Source organism: Chelonoidis abingdonii, chromosome 1 (genome assembly GCF_003597395.2).
Source record: "Chelonoidis abingdonii isolate Lonesome George chromosome 1, CheloAbing_2.0, whole genome shotgun sequence".
NCBI classification, from domain to species: Eukaryota; Metazoa; Chordata; order Testudines; family Testudinidae; genus Chelonoidis; species Chelonoidis abingdonii.
In genome coordinates, this window is record NC_133769.1 from 59,248,022 (window position 1) to 59,265,525 (window position 17,504).

General features: G+C 39.7%; 1 protein-coding gene across 1 annotated transcript in view; it reads right to left on the reverse strand.

The window, feature by feature from the left end:
- Window positions 1-5,603: 5,603 nt before the first annotated feature.
- Window positions 5,604-17,504, reverse strand: part of TWF1 (twinfilin actin binding protein 1) — a 31,147-nt gene continuing 19,246 nt past the window's right edge. Inside the window, exons 5-9 of the mRNA XM_032804460.2 lie at window positions 13,651-13,755; window positions 11,598-11,723; window positions 11,256-11,406; window positions 10,682-10,803; window positions 5,604-8,130 (exon numbers count right to left, since the gene is read on the reverse strand). Coding sequence (XP_032660351.2) covers window positions 7,960-8,130; window positions 10,682-10,803; window positions 11,256-11,406; window positions 11,598-11,723; window positions 13,651-13,755 — 675 coding nt within the window. The 3' untranslated portion in view covers window positions 5,604-7,959. The remainder of the gene's footprint in view (window positions 8,131-10,681; window positions 10,804-11,255; window positions 11,407-11,597; window positions 11,724-13,650; window positions 13,756-17,504) is intronic.

A 17,504-nucleotide genomic window follows, 5' to 3' on the forward strand; every position in this document is an offset into this window, starting at 1 on the left:
AAGTTATTTGGCTCAATACAGGGGTAACTGGGTGCAATTTAATGCCCCATGAGATATAGGAGGTCAGACTAGATGATCTTAAACAGGATGAATAGGAACTGTGGGTTATCTGCACTTCTGGAAAATGGGTCAAACGTTTCCAGCTCGACAAACACAACCCACTTTTGAACATTTGGCTATGAACATTCTGGGCTTGGTACCACTTCCTATTCTCTGCCAGAGGAGCAGGAGGCAAGGCCCTCTCTTTTTTGGGGGAGTAGGAATGCTGTATTGCGTGTCACATTCTAATGTGGCTCAAGAGATGGATAATCAACTATGATTTTCTACATACAAAACATAAGTGTGCTGAAAATGGAATAGGCTAAAACAAATCAGCCCGGCCTGCCAGGGTGCTTACCCTGAAGGGCTGTGTGCCAAAGGCTGCCAATCTCTGCTCTAGTGCTTACTGTACCCAAACATGTATGCTTAAAGATTTATTTTTCAGTGTTTTGAGCCCATGCATCTGAGGCACTTCAGATCATGGTAGTTCAGGGGCTAGAAGACCACATTTTGCAGAAACTGTTTCACTGATTTAAAGTGAAATTTCACTGCCTCTGCCTGCCTCTCAAAGTAGAGACTAATTGTAGCTCTTAGTATACATCTACACTATGGGTATGCTTACAGTGCAATGAACACCCACAGCTGGCCAATGTCGGCTGACTCGGACTTGTGGGATTCTGGCTACGGGACTCTAAATTTGCAGTGTAGATGTCTGGGTTGGAGTCCAGGCTCTGGGACCCTCTCCATTGTGTGATCCCAGAGCCCAGGCTCCAGCCTGAGCCCATACATCTGCACTGCAATTTGATAGCCCCATGAGCCCAAGTCAGCTGACACAGGCCAGATGCAGATGTTTTACTGCACTGTAGACATACCTTAGGATAGCCCCATAGTGTAGGTGCAGCCTACACTGAAAAAGGGCTTTCTCTGTCTATGTAGGAACATCCTCTTCCTGGACAATATTAGCTATGTCGACAGAAGCAGTCTTTTGTCGACTAGCTGTGTCTATGTGGGGGGCGACAGTTAAACAAACCAAACCCTAGCTATAGACCATGCTCAGTTGATGGAAAAATTCTTCCATTGACCTAGCTAACCCCTCCCAGGGAGGTGGATTACTACACTGGTGGGAGAATCCCTGCCATCAGCAGTTATGTAGCATGTCACTATCAACACCACATAGCTAAGCTAGGTCTGGGGACTCTGAGCTCAGATGACCTGGTACTGGTATCAGCAACGCAAGACCACTCTGGGCCAGAGGCAGTTAAAGAATGAAGTCCAACTCCAGATTGTATTATAAAGGCAATTGCTGTTGTTCCTGCCTTGGAAAGGAGGCCAAGATGCCGCAGATGATCGAGGACTGGCAGAGGAAGAAGGCAGCATGCAGAGAAGGAGTGGGAGGACAAAGCCCGGTGGGAGCGTCTGCCGGCCGAGGCCCAGGAGCATTTTGGCCACAAGGTGGACTGCCACAGTGCCAAATTCCAGGAGATGGAGAAGAAATAGTGCAAGGAGCTTAAGCTAAATAAGAAAAAGCTCAAGAAGAAAGCTGCTGCTGCTGCCGCTGACCCAGAACCTGTTCCTGTCTCAGCTGGGGTAGCTGAACAAGCCTAGGAGGGCACATGATCTAGGAGCCTCAGATTGGGTCACTGCTGGAGCCACAGTTGTCACTGAACTAAATTCTGTTCCCAGTGCATGCCAGCCGGGGGCTGAGCAGGGAGCTGGTGGCTCAGGTCTGGAACGCCAATCATGCTTCTCAGAGCAGCAAGTCAACACCACCAGTTACTGTAATTGGCGGGAAGGGGGAAAGTGCTGGGTCAATGGGCACTGGACTTCAAGGTCAGTCCCAGTGTAGGAGCTGCCCCATGGAGTGTGGCAGGGGGCATGGGCAGCCTCCCTCCCTGTGTGTACACCCAGCCAGCTCAGCCTGGGTTCTTCAGCTACCCCCAGCTGGACTCCAATCTGTGCCTGGGCCACCTAATGGAGTTTGAGTAAGGCAGAGGGAGGTTATTGGAAGGTCCTGCTCGAAAGCCCTAGGCTCCCCCCCCATTTCAGACTAGGAATGATATGTTGTGGGGGAGCTGGCATTACCCTACAGAGCCCCAGGGCTCCCAAGTGAATGCTGCTATTGCAGAGAGGGTGATGACTGCCTGGTGACTGTGTTAGCAATGTAACCACTAGGCTCCTTTCTCAGCCAGTTCTGCCCCTACCAAGCCAGCGACCTGAGATCGCTGTACTTTGTATGTTGAAACAAAAGGCTCTAACCAGGAGGTGAAAGGAGGAAAAAAAAAAAAAAAAGGAGGAGGAGGATGGTGGCAAAAGGATCAGTTCTTAATGGAAGTTCCAAACCTTTTTGTATATCAGTGTTATGGAGACCTATAGATCATCACAATTTACTCATCCAAGGCATGAGACTCAAACGAACAATGACAGGATCCATCATACTTCTCATCCTCTGGTACACAAATTCCTAAGAGGAAGTGGTGGAGTGGAAGAAGCCAAGGGACAGGCCCTTCTCAGACCTGCTAGAAAACCCCTTCAAAGGCAGCCTCCTATCAAACTACCAGATAAGGGAGTTGTTCTAGGACTGCATGAGGTAAGGATTTATTATACCACATGTTCCTCCAACCTCACTTTAAACTCGCTTATCATTGACCTTTACCTCAGCCTTCTTTCTGGACACTTTCCTCTATTCTTATGTGCCACCTTCAAACGTCCCCAACAAGATTTCTCCCCAGTTGGTCAGAAAGGCAGTGTGATAGCAGGCCAGGACATGCTGATGATACCAGAGTTGTTCTCCCCTCAATTTGAATACTCCTCTCCTGAAGTTCTAAATTATTCTAATTTTAGGCCAAAATTCAGCTTGGCCTTATCTAATCTCTTTATACTGTTTTATAACATGTGGTGTATAATGAACATTAACTGAACTGCGATTGTTGAAGTATACCGCAATGTATCTTGCATGAGTGCCAAGCTGGTAGTTATAAATTCAGATTTTTCTTTCAAAGTCAGAGTACAGTACACTGCTTTATAGTTTTAATTAAAATTCACAAGATTCAGGTGTGAAAGGCACTGAGCTTTCCCCCATGCTGAAGGCCTCTCTGCACCTTTATAGAAGCAGCTTCCCACTGCTTCTTCAACCCTCTAACAGGCTGATACTCATCACTAGCAGCAACTGGAGGATTTTGTTTCCCATGAGCACATCTCTCCCCTAGCAATGTTTTTATTCTGTGCGGTGTCTAAACATATGTTGACAATTACATACTTATCTATGATGGCTTTATAACATGAGTTCTTGCTGAAAGATATTACAGAAAACCCCAGATAACACTGAACCAAAACTTCAGTTTTTATTGATAAACTGAAATTACAAAATAGACAGTAAGGAGAGGTTTAGTTAACTGAAATGTATGAAGGTGTTTTACATTCAATACATATGTACTGGGGGAAAGATTCCATAATCAGTATTTTAATCACTTTTAGATTTATCCAATGCTTACATAAAGCAAATGATATTAACAGCTTGATTTGTTATACAAACCTCTAACACAAATTAACTTCTTAATTTAAAAATCTCATTTCCACCAAATTTACCTTTACCATATGGATGTTTCAAAAGTAATTTATCACTTGCTCATCATCTACATTTTTTCTATTAACAAATCTACTAAATACGCTAGGGGATTTGAATTATTCATTACATTACTAACATTCATTTGTTTTAGCAGCTACATCCTTCCCCATATGCTTTATGAAGGCAAAAAGCATTTTAGAAAGGAGTCATTTAACCATCAAATGACCAGCAATATTTCAAGAAACAACAGTCCCGGCTTTTATTAATGCCCTTATTGTGTGCTGCTTCTAAGTGTTCACTGACAAGAAAGTATTAAGCAGACACTACTTAGTGCTTTTGTCTCTTGAACATATATGACAGAATAGATAATGTGGTGGGGTGAATACTTCAGCACGCATAGCATAAGGCCCTATTCAACTCCTTTAGTGACTGGGGCTGCTTCCTATTCCAAGAGAATATTTTACCATAAGCACAGGCTTTGTCTTTCTGGGTTGGGGTGTGGAGGGAAAGTGCAGTAACACTCCACGTTGCACGTTGGTTGTATATCGGCAAAGACTACACAGCGCTTGTTAGCCAGCAGTTGACATGAAATTTTTTTTAACAGGCTGCAGTCTGACATGTTCTGGCTTTGAATGGGTTCCAGAACAGGGAGCTCATAAGCCCCCACATCAGCAGTCTGATGATTAAGCAATGGGGACAACAGTCTCTCCTACCTACCCTGTAGGGTAAGTGGAGAAGCCAATTCTCCTCCACACTCCGAGGCACCACTGAAGACCTACTCCTGACATAGGGCTGATAGTTTCAAGGTAACCCATATCACCCCTTCCATGGTCCCTTGAGAGCACCCCACTTCTCTCCCTACTGCCCCACGGGGGTTAAGCCTGCACAGCTGCCTGCCTTACACTGTGGTATCCCTAGCAAGCCAGTCTGCCTAAAGGCCCATGGATCTGCTATACTTTCTGTCCAAAGGCTATGAACAGCATATTGCCAACTATTACCAGTTACTGCACAATCTTTCTAAGCAAGCACATTTATTCTTAAGGTAAAAGCATTATAGTAAAACATTAAAACCCAAGTTCCTATATAGGTGCTAAAAGCTTAGCAGAGGTCACCCATCAGTCTTATCGGGCCCTAGTAGGCCAAAATCTTTTCAACCCTCCTGCAAAGGTTGGAGCCCTTGGACAGATGGTCCTATCTAGTTGCTGGAACAGAAAGAAGTCCCCAAGTCAGTTTAAACCAGGGCTTTTTATTTCAAAAGCACTTTCTTTGGTTGTTGGTTTCTGGGAAGACCCAGTTTGAACCAGGGTCCAAACCAGTTTGAACCAAACCTCGTGAGGGATGGTACCTCTCTGGAGGTGTTTACAACCTGAGTGATTCAACTTAATAACCTCAATCACCTCCTACTGTTTTTAAATTCCTAGCAGAACTGTGGCAACCCTCCTCCCTTGGAGTTGCATACAATTACTGGCCCAGCAAGGTGTTACACAGACCACTCATACACTTCGGACAAAATGGTCCCCTCAGATATTGCATGCAGTTGTAATATGTGTCACAAGGGCTATACAAAATTTTCTGCAGACCTACACCACAGGACTAGAGGGCACAGAAAGGGCCTACATAGGGCATTTTGTGGTACAGGAGAACATTCATTTTGCTAGTTCTCCTCCAGGTCTATAATTCCTTGACAAAACTGGAGAGGAGTTGGGTTTTTCTGCCCTTTTGCAGCAGCTCCCCTGGATAGGCTGCAGTAATGGCGCTATAACTCCAGACTTCAGCAAGTTGTATGGATCAGCAGATCACATGTGTTCTATTTGACTGAGTCCCAAGATTACGAGAGCTAGTCTTATTATTTTCCTTTTAAAATTACATTTAAAACAAAAACTTTAATTTCATCCCAAGCAATATTTCTAACCCTCAGCCAGTTAGTAGTGCAGTGTAGTAACACTACCTACAAATATCCAACTAGACTTGACCATTTCATTACCAAAACCATAAGACCTAAAATATGAAAGCCTTTAATATTCCCACTTCAAAGTAAAAGTTTAAATGCACAAGTCAACTGAGCCACAAGTACAGGGATGATAAAATTCCTGACAGAGAAACAGTGAGAAAAACTGTTGAAGAATGTTTCTCAAAAGTTTCTTCTGAGGCAGTGCTTTTTAATCACGAGGGTCTAACTTCACATTTTTTTTAAAATGGAGTTGGGAGCACTAAGTAGCTCCTGATTCAGTTATTTTAAATAAACACATAGCAATTTTATAGTGATTTGTTCAACGTACTACACAGACATTATGTTGTTAAGCTAAAACATGAGACATAACTGATAGGTGCAGGGAGGAGAGGGGGAAAAAATCTGTGGGAGAACACACCTCTTTGCCCTACAAGAGGGCAAGAGAGACAAAGGAGGAAGATCAGAGCAGTGAGGGGATGGAAGGAGATTAACTGAGGATCAGAGAAATATACTGAACAGCACTGATACAATATATGCAATTTTTAAAAATAGCTGAAATGTAACATTTTATTGTAGTATAAAATAGACTTAAAAGTTTCTATCATTGTTTTCAGATTGTTCCGTGCGGTCTTAACAGATTGGGTAACAAAACATTTTTAATAATGGAAATAATTGGAGGAGCTAAAGTAAATGACACCAGGAAGTATTACTGCTAATGCATTATCTCCCCAGAAAATGAGATTAAAATACATCTCCCAAGAAGTAAGCACAAATGTGATGTTGCCATCTGTTAATTTACATGCCCAACACCTAGGATGTATTATGAAATGACCGAAGACCTGCAAACACTTCATATTTAGATCTTTTAAAAAACCTAAGTCCCATTAGTACTGGGATCCTCAAACTAGGGGTCGTGACTCCTCAGGGGATTGTGAGGTTATTACATGTGGGGGTCACCAGCTGTCAGCCTCCACCCACAATACTGCTTCTCCTCCAGCATTTATAATAGTGTTAAACATAAAAATGTGTTTTTAATTTATAAGGAGGGTCACAATCAGGCATGCTGTGTGAAAGGGGTCAGCAATGCAAGTTTGAGAACCACTGCATTATTAGGAATATACTTTGACTACTGGATCATTTGTCACATTTAAGCAAATTTTAATTATTTAAGCTCATCCAGAACTTAACTGACATATCTAATACTTGATTTTCTTACTACTTGTTATGAAATGTGTATTTTTGCTATTCCTATTGAACAGATTAGATCTACTTAAAGCAAAGTGAGACTCTCCTTGGCTTATTTTAGTAGCTGATTTAGAAAAACAATAAAAGAACTAAGAAGTGAAAGCTATTAAGGTTCTCCCAACAGTTTTTTTAAAACAAGTTGAATGTTCTGAAATTAAACAGCATTTACAAATCCAAGGAAAAAAGCTGCCTTCATAATGTATTTATTATATTGCAGTAGAAACGGCAGATGCATTGGAAAATCATTTGTAATCAATTTGTTTTCTCTCAAGAACTGATTCAGTATCATGAAGCCTTTTACTAAGCATAAACAATTTTGCATCAGAGTGTACAGGTAATATAGTTTAACAGAATGATTTAGAAACATTTTAGTGTAGTGATTTTACAGCAGCTCCATAATTGACTGAATGCACTGACTTATGCAAATTTGTAGTGTTTTACTTGATCATACAGTACATAACAGTTTAAGGATGGTATAAAAGTATGAATAATTCTAGTGCTTTCAGTGTCAGATTTCTTTAAATGACAGTTCCACAAAACTAGAAGTTAATTTCAAGCAGCAAAATCTCTGTATGAAAAATAATCTAGCTATTCCTGAATATTTGCATCAGGTAGACTAGTTTCATTCAGCTTCTCCATTCTGAGACAGATATTACATACAATAAAATGTTTTCCTTCATGATGGCTGCAAGGAAAAAAAGTATGTCTTTATTTGGAACACTGCTACAGAATTCACTCCTGCAAATCTTTACTCAAAGGAGTACTCTCATTAGCTTCAGTGGGCTCCTCGTGTAAGTAAATGTTTGCAAATCTAGCCCCACAGTGACAGTTAACCCAATAGTAAGAACTGACTGCAGATTACATAGAATCAATATTCAGTACGAAGATCAGGAGTTCATTATAAAGTGTATAGCTATTAAATAATTAAAAATAAAGCACTACTAGTTTTGTAATCCTTTTCTAGTTCTGAACTGATTAACAACTCTTCCACACTATATGGACCATATAAACTCTAAAACGGCAGAGCCAGATAAGTGCTATGGAACAACAAGGCTTATTTCTAGCATATATCAGTGTGGAATGATTTCAGTTCATTACCAAAAATTGGAATTTTTCATCTCTTATTGTAATCTATTATTACCAGTGCAAGTAAAAGATTTTAATCAGTAGGTGTTTCAGCATCTGCAGGACCCCTAATTAGTCTTCGGATTCCCCTTTTTCCCGCAGGACCTTTAGGCTTAGCAAAATTTTGTTTGTGTGCATGATGTTTTGGATGAACCTCTTCGTAAAGGAAGTCAGGAGTTAACTCATCACCATTATCTATTTCAATCTGCCAAGGAGGATAAGAGACAGTTAAATGTATTTCATGATTTTGACTAACAACTTGTGAAAGAGTTTATATTACTGAAGCACTACAACTATATTCAAACAAACATAAGCAAGGAAGTTCAGAGTTCAAGGTGAAATGGTGACTCTTAATTCATTTGTGTACAGCACCCTCTACAAATCTGAACGTACCTACATTTGTTTTTGAGTTTGTCAGGCCCTTATTGGTATGCAGTTTTTGTGGTTTAGCTTCCCAATTTGTTTTTCAGGAGTATAACACAAATGTGCAATATGTATCTCATGTTGGAAGAAACTCCTTCAAACCTCATGTTCTATCACAACCTTTCAACATTTAGTAGAAAAACTTAATCATTTTACCTATTAAAAGTGTTTTAAAAATAATATTTGTAAAGGCAACCAATATACATATTGCTTTCCCTGCACAGAGAATAAAATGGACCTGAATGATCTGCAGCCTAATGCAGCCCAGCCCAGTGTAACTACTCAGACAAGGAAGAAACTATAATTAATTAAAATCTTTATTTATAAACATGTCAAAACACAGCCCTGCCTGGAAGAAAACTATTGTTCTCAAGCCAAAATCCACTGGTTTTATTGTATGAATTTACATCTCTGAAAAATTATTTGACCCTGTACCACTGAGCGTTTAGAATTTCCTGGCACCCCAACGAGAGCCAGTAATAGATCCATCAGCAACTACTTTGCAGCAAGAAGTCAAATAAGTCCTCAGGAATACTCTTCCTAGTCATTTCAAAAGGTCATTTCATGCCGTTATTTAATTTTAAAGAAAGGGGAGCATATTGACCTATATCTAAGAAATATGTATATACAAAGTTATTTTTGACATAGATTCAATAGATGAACATTGCAATGAAAGAGAATCTCTAGTTGCTATTAATCCTGCCATGATTTTAATACTGAAATGTGATCCACAGAAACAAAATTTAAAAGCTCTCCCCTGTTTGTAGCATCTGCAGTTTAAGAACATGACCTGATGTACTGCAGTCCTTGAAGAGCCCCATTAAATATTATCAGTTCTTCAGTTTAGAAGAAATTTTTTCTATATGGTAATACATGACTGGAATTCTTTATAAGAAAAGACATGCACTTATTTACAAATCCTAGTTTGCACTAATTAAGGTGCTTAAAGATAGCAATTAAAGTTACAGGGTGATTGCCTAAAATTAATTGGTTTTGAAAGTGTAATTTTTTTTTAATCATGAAAGTACAACTTATGAATGTAGATTTTTTTTTAAACATAACTGCACTCAAGCACAAAACAATACTTTAGAGCCTACAAATGGAAGGATGAAGGAGCATGTGAATGTTTAGCATATCTGGCACATAAATATCTTCCAACACCAGCTATAACACTGCCATACAAACATCTGTTTCACTTTCAGGTGACACTGTTAATAAGAAGTGGGCAGCACAATCTGCTGTAAATGTAAACAAACTTGTTTGTCTTAGTGAATGGCTGAACAAGTAGTAGGACTGAGTGGACTAGTATGAAGTGAATTGAAAAATACATTTTCTTTTGTTTATCTTTTTTACAGTGCAAATATTTGTAATAAAAATAATATAAAGTGAGCACTGTACACTTTGTATTCTGTGTTGTAATTGAAATCAATATTTGAAAATGTAGAAAAACGTTGCAAAATATTTATAATAAATTTAAATTGGTATTCTATTATGGTTTAATAGGGCAATTAAAACTACAATTAATTGCAACTATTTTTTTAAAATCTAGTTAATTTGTTTTGTGTTAATTGCACACATTAACTGCGATTAATTGACAGCCCTAAAAATTTTGCCTGACCTCATAAACCATTGTTAGCCAATGCATACAGGCTACACTCACATATTATTAGGCATTATACACATGGTATATTATATTAAGTGTTGGGTAATCATAAATTGTATTATGCCTTCTCTTGATCGCTTAAGTATTCCATAATACCACGTAAAAGTACAAGTCAACATTTTGCATAGGCAAATGGGAAAACTGTCAAAGGTAAGATATGTAAATATTCTACCCTGGTAGAAGTAGGGGAGTGCCTTCATGGCCCAACTAGTTTGGAATGCAGTGTTCGAAACCAAGAGATAAGAGGAGTATACCATGGTACCAGTAAAACAAGGTAATTGGGAAAAATTTAGTCCTAAGAGTGACATATATAGTGCTTCTTACTTGTAAACAGGTCTAATATAAACAGAGGTCGTTTTAGGGGTGTATTTTGGGATCACACATTCTGTGTAATGTTAACTGAACAGACAGTGAGAACCTGCTTCCCAGAAGGACAGGTGATGTATTAAACTTCCTTTCTTGTACCATATTGTTTTCTTTATAGACAATAAATTGGCTCAGCTTGGTTATTTGGTCTCAAACATTTTTAATATTGACATACAAGTGTAGTCAAAATTAATTGGCTATACATTAACAAACAAAATTCAGCTATACAGAAGATAAAACTCAAGATAAAGGAAATTAATGTTCTTCCCTCACCGCACAGATATGGGACCTCTAATATGCTTACCTTTCTAATTATCTGCATCCACAGTTGTCTTTCTACAATTTCTAACAGTGGGCTCTTGCAGCTAGAATATAGCATCCGTTCTCGAATACTGCACGTATACCCAGGCATAGAGTAGATAAATACTGCAGAATGAAAATGGTGTTAGAACCATTGCCTTTAAATCATGACTTGTGACAGACATTTAATAAAAATATTCTACAAAGTCTGAAGGGGAAGAAATAACAGCACTACACTTCTTCAGTTACAATGTAAACTTACAAGTGACCAACGAATGGAAAGATATTGGCCAATATTTTCAACTGAACAATGGTTTTGGGTGCCCAACTGGAGACACTCTAAAAAGTGCTTGATTTTCAGAGTGTGCTCAGCACTTTCCAAAAATCAGGCCTTCTTAAAGCGGTTTCAAAGTCTAATGCCCAAAGGACATTGAAAATCAGTGGCTGCTTTTGAAAGCCTTGACCACTGAAACTATGCAGCAAATTTTATCATTTACATACCATCTTTCCCATCTCCAGATTACTTCTAAGTTATATGAAATGAACAAATGAAATTTCATATACAGGAATTCTCATACCTATAGATTCCAAGTAATCTCCTTCATGGGAATGCTTGTAAAGGAAAAAATGATAGCGTGCAGAATCCTTTGGAATCCTGTTTGGCAAATCCTTAAGTTCAGTATGGAGTGTGTTGGCCAAAACAATAGTTTCATTTTTTATATCAATTTGCTGTTAAACAAACACAAGTTAGAGCAGATACAGAGAGCAGCATAGCCAGAGAACCTGATATGAGAAAACAGATAATTTAGAATCCTATTCTGAATTAAACACTTGCAGTACATGTTCATACATGCACAATTTAAACAACTACTGCATAATTGTATTCTGTAAAATAATTAAATGCAATATTTTGTACTTGCCAGTTGCACATAGTTGAGCTGTTTATTTTTCAGTTTTTCCAAAGCCTGAATAGCTTCCTTAGCCAAAGGGAATGCTACTCCTTGCAGTGTCTGATGCTTGGTATCTACACCGACTTCCACTTGTACCTGGAATTAATAGAAATCAGTTTAATTATAATCTAAAATCTTCAAAGTATTCACATAGATTTTAGTCTCACAGTAAGTACTATTTCATTCTGCATTCGGTGAGTAACAGATATTTTAAAAAATGACTAAAATGGCTTTACCTTACTCAATAGATCTGTTCCTTTTTTATGTTTATAGAATCACATCTGCTTACTTTTCTTAAAACAAAAACAAAAAAATCTGTTTTTTTTTATATCATTCTCCCATAACTCTAAATTCTTGGCAGTGCTAAAGTATCAAGAGAATAATTAGTTAAGTTGCAATTTCAGAATCTTTAATACTGATGATTATGTATAAACCAGAAAGAAAACAGCCTGACTTTCATATTCCAGGTGGAATCCTAGTGCTGGCTGGCAGTTAGAAAAAACATATATTTTCTTGTAAACTTAGCAAATTTGATACGGAACTCATCAAAAACCTACAAATATGGAAACCAATTATATCACTTAGAGTCACTTTTCAGAGAAGAACTATTGTCCACATGTGCAACGTTCATAAAATGAACTTTGTGCTCTGTATTTTATTTTCCAAATCTAACTGATCAGAATTTATCTCAGCAGCTTATTTATATATAGACTGTATCTTCCAAAGCCACACAAGCATTTTCCTGTAGCTGATTTATGTTCATTATCATCACTGAAGTACAACATTAAAAGGGCTAGACTTGAATCGAAATAAACCCAAGATGTTAATATTATAATCAAAAAGTGAAGTTAATGCAACATTAAAGTTTAAAAATCTAAAATCATACAAAACAGGAAATGAAAAGATTAAGGTATTTGGAGCAATGCAAATCACACTGCACATATTGTATGTGTTAAAGTATACATTTAAATCCCAGCTAGTAACTGAAAATATGACATTCTTTGTGCTTTGGCTCGGCAAGCCAGTCAATTGACCAGTCAAGTAATGTCAGTTGACTGCAGTCAAACTGTCAAATATTCCAGCAAGAATGTCCTGATGTAGGCAGCAGCCTCTGTTGCAAACCTACTTAAAAGTCTTGATCATTCACTACCTACTAATTTCACCTATTGCGGGGGGGGAAAAGGAGAACTAACTGAAAGCTGAGCCTCATGATTGGTTGGTATGGTCAAGTGACTGGTCAAGTACGTATGTATAGCTTTATTTGTATTTCAGGCCATCAATGTACATAGTGGTTTACACACCACATTAAACAAATTAAAAGACACCGTTCCCTGCCTTGAAGAGCTTGCAGTCTAAATTGACTAGACAAACATACAGAAATGAACTCAGAAGGGAGCAGGAAAGGGAATGGAGGCTTAATGGCCATTAAACCTCCTCCCCCAACACAAAGAAAAAAGATGGACAACCACTAAACTGCTTAAAGAGTTGGACTGCTGCCTACTAAGCATAAGTGCATTTAAAAATAACTTTTTATATTTGCTATGTGTTTTATTTATTGATTCTTTTCTTTTGTAACCGTTCAGTCTTGAATAACGTTCACATTTAAATGCTAACCTAACATTACCAAAAAAGGTGATATGATTATTCTTTCATTTGTTGTAATTTTCTTTTCATTGTGTTTCACGTTTTTGAGCTAACAATTCAATTAGGTTACTTTATTTTTTTTTTGTAATTGGGCACAAATATCTATCTAAGGCTAAGTCTTATTTTTTTTTTGTTACTGTGCTAATAAATTAGTACTTGAAAATACTGGATCATTTTTGACATTTTTGACCACTCAATTGGCCAGTTATTGTTTGGACTGGCCAAATGCACAACCCTAGTTTGTGTGTCCCTGTCCCACCCTGCAGGCTTTCTGAAAACTTTTGACTGGTTTGCTTCTCTCCTCCTGCAAGCTTCCTCCTACAATACTTCAGGAATTCTCCACTCATCCCCCTGCCTGTCTTCCCAGACAATGTAGTACCTCATTAATCTTAATTTGCCGAAGTTCCTCTTCTGCTGCAGTCAGAGGGGCAGGGAAGGACTGTGATATCAAGTATTTTTGGTATCCATTCAACGAAACATCATCCTGAAAACACAGAATCAGTATTTGGCATCAATGATTCTTCAGTTAAAGTTTTCTTTGAAGATTCTTCCTTCTGAGTATTAAGTAAGGGAAAGAACAGTTAATTTACTTTACAGTATCTGTGGTTCTTTGATATGTTTAGTCTGTGTGGATCCCACTCTAAGTGTGCATTCACCTCATGAGTGAGAGATCAAAATCTTTGAGTCTTTTTGGGCCCTGCATATCCTCATGCCCTCCCCACACGAGGGTATAAAGGACAGAGTGGCCAGGGCCATTCCTCCGTTCCTCACTAATCCTGAATCACAACTAGAGAAGACTGAAGAAGCAGATATAGAGTGACTTGTGGGATCCACATGGACAGAACATCTTGAAGAACCACAGCTATTGCTGAAAAGTAACAATTCTTTCTTTGAGTATTTTTCCACATGGATCCCTCTGTAGGTGAACAGCTAACAGTACCCTGTGTGGAAAATGGAATCAAAAGGTCCTAGCTGTCACTAATTATGATTGTAACACTGCCTTCTCAAATTTGGCATCTGATCTCAAGTCCAGGTCGAAGGCATGATCACAGAGTCAGAATTTAAGGCCAGAAGGGACTACTAGGTCATGCAGTCCAGTGGTTCTCAACCTGCAGCCCAATCAGTACACAGCTGCAGCCCATGTGACATTCTCAGGGCCATACAGACAGTATTGGATGTGGCTGAAAATGGTAAATAGGTTGAGAACCACTGTGGTCTGACCTCCCATATATCACATGCCACCATCACCACACAGCGCCCACACAGTAAATCCAACAACTGAAATTAACCAAACAATTACAGCCCACAGGAGACTAGACTTTTATGTGCTAAAGTCAGAGAATAAGAGGGACTCACATATACCAGTGCTCAAGGCCCTTGCAATGGCAAGGAAATGATTATGTGAGATGTACACAGATAATCCTGACAAATGACCTGCTCCCATATGGTGCAGAGAAATTCAAACAAACAAAAAAACACCAACAACCAAGGTTGCTCTCAATCTGACCTGGGTGAAAATTCCTTCCTCACCCCATATATGGTGATTAGCTAGACCCTGGATATGTGAGGAAGAATGAGCCAGCAAATCACCTGAGAGAGAGAATGCTCGGTGCCACCCAAGAGCCTTGGCCCACCCCACCCAGTGTCCCATCTCCAGTTGTGGACATCCCTGACGCTTCAGAGAAAGGAGATTAAAAAAAAAAAAAAAAACCTTCAAAAATACACATATGGGGAAAAATCCATTCTGACCTTTATCAAACCAATCCCATCATACAAACTGCACTCATAAATTTGTCCAACTTGCTCTTAAAACGAATTAAGTTGTTTGCCCCACAACTCCTATTGGGAGGCTGTTCCAGAACCTGACCCCTCCGATAGTTAGAAACCTTCTTTTAATTCCAGCCTGATTTTGATCATGGCCAGTTTATATCCCTGTTTTCTTGTACCAACATTATCCTTTAACTTAAATCGCTTTTTCAACCCTCCCTGGTATTTACCCCCCTAATGTGTTTATACAGGGCAATCGTATCCTCTCTCCACCTTCTTTCTGCAAGACTACACAAGCAATCTCTTCCACTTTTCTCTCATAAAATAGACCCTCCAGCCCCCAGATCATCCTTATAGCTCTTCACTGCAATTGTTTCAGTTTAAATGCATCTTTCTTGAACATGGATGATCAGAACTGTACATAGTATTCCAAATGAGGTCTTACCAATGCCTTGTATTTCTCTATCTTGCCCCAAGCGGCTTCCTGAGGAAGAGCTCTGTGTGGCTTGAAAGTCTGTCTCTCTCGCCAACAGATGTTAGTCCAGTAAAAGATATTACCTCACCCACCATGTCTCTCTAATATCCTGCAACCTACATGGCTATAACTACATCACCTTCCAGATGTCATATTCCCATAAATACGCAAAGGAGGCAGCCTGAGCTCTGGTTGACTGAATTTTGATATTTGGGGGATGAGGTACGCCTGCCATGAGGGAACAGACTGAAATACACTGCATAATAGGGATGTAACCTTAAAATTATATCCTTTAACTCATTAAAGGGAGAGGGGCCAGGGCTGCTCTAGCTGGCCCAGGGTGGGGGCAGGGCCACTTCTGCCAGCATGCAGAGGGTTAAGGTCGGTTAATGGTAAGCCTAATGCTTACTGGTTAATATTTTACATCCCTACTGCATAATCCATTTAAATAATCTCTGAGAAGATAAGGATTGTCCCGAAACAATATTATTTAATGTGATAAAAAGATAGAAAGCTTATCTAAAGGGCTTTCTTTGTACTATTTAGGTAACATAGCAGGGCCCTAGCAACATCTATGGTGGGGAGTTTCTTTTCCCCTGGAGTGGAATGGGGTTGAAGAATGATTCCCCCAGTTTTGTATCAACTGGGTTAAATGGAAACATGGGAACTACTTTGGGAATACACTTAGGATGAAGTCTCAACACCAGCCTTATATTGATTGAATATGCTATGAGGAGGGTTAGCCATGAGGGCTTGGAGTTCACTGACTCTTCTAGATTATATAAAGGCCACCAAAAGGCCATCTGGAGAGTAAAGTGGTGAAGAGAGCAATCACTGAGAGGTCCAAATGGGTTGGGGGGCTCCACGAGACTCACAAGTACAATACGAGATCTCAAAAAAGAAGAGCACTCCCTGAGTGGAGGGAAAGTTAATTTTACACATTTATTTCTCTCCTCAGAAAGAAAATGTAAAGTTATCTAGCAATAGTATGGTGGAAGAATACTGAGTATGACTGAACCAGAGGCTCAAGGTGAGTGAGATGTTATTTTTCATTGGACCAGCTTGTGTTGGTGCAGTAAACTTTTGAACCAGACGGTGGCATGCTGAAATTGCTGCAAGGTGGATCCTGATGAAAGTGATGGAGAGTCCAGAGTTTCAGGTACAGAATATAGTCAAAATCTTGGGGATACGGCTCTCCGAAGGGTCACAGCTCTGCAAAGATTGAGAATCATTTCCATTCTGAGGATTGGGTTCCCCTTATGAAGGGCTTCCTGCTTTGTAGTAAGATTTCTCATATGGTTTCAGGTCTGAATGTAGAATTTGGCTGATTTCTGTGATATGTCAAGTTTGCAAATATATTTTAGGCTGAGTTGATGAATTAGATCACTCAGCCAGAACTATCTGGATGACTAAAAAGCTATTAGGCCTGTCTAATTTTTATCACCACTCTGGGTATGAGAGGAATTGGAGGAAGTGCATACAGGAGACCTTGATTCCTGCTGGTGTGCTGAGACTACTGCCTAACATAGTGAAAAATAACATAGGGATGGCCAAACTAACTAACTCTCTGAGCTGCATACGCCAGTCGTCAGAAATTTAAGAGCTGGTGTGTGCCTGCCAGGACTCAAGGCTTCAGCTGGGGGCTCCTCTCCACTGGTCAGAAGCCAGAGGTGATGCGCTAGCCCTGCTTGGTCACATGGTACCATTGCACCCCAATCCACAGCAAGCTGGGAGCTGCTCCCATGAGGTGAGAGAGTGACAAATAGCTGGGAGCTGCAGACAGAGCTGCTGCTTTTGCTGCTGCCTCTCCTCACGGAGCAAAAGCAACAGCCCCTTTGTGGAGCTCCCAGTGGTTTGCCACTGCTTTTCCACATAGAGCTAACACCTGGGAGCTGCAGGGAGTGGCGGCTGAGCATAAGGGGGTGGGGAGCATGACTCAGGCTCTTGGGGGAAGCCTTTACATTGTGCCCCCCCCCCAGTCATTTCTGGGA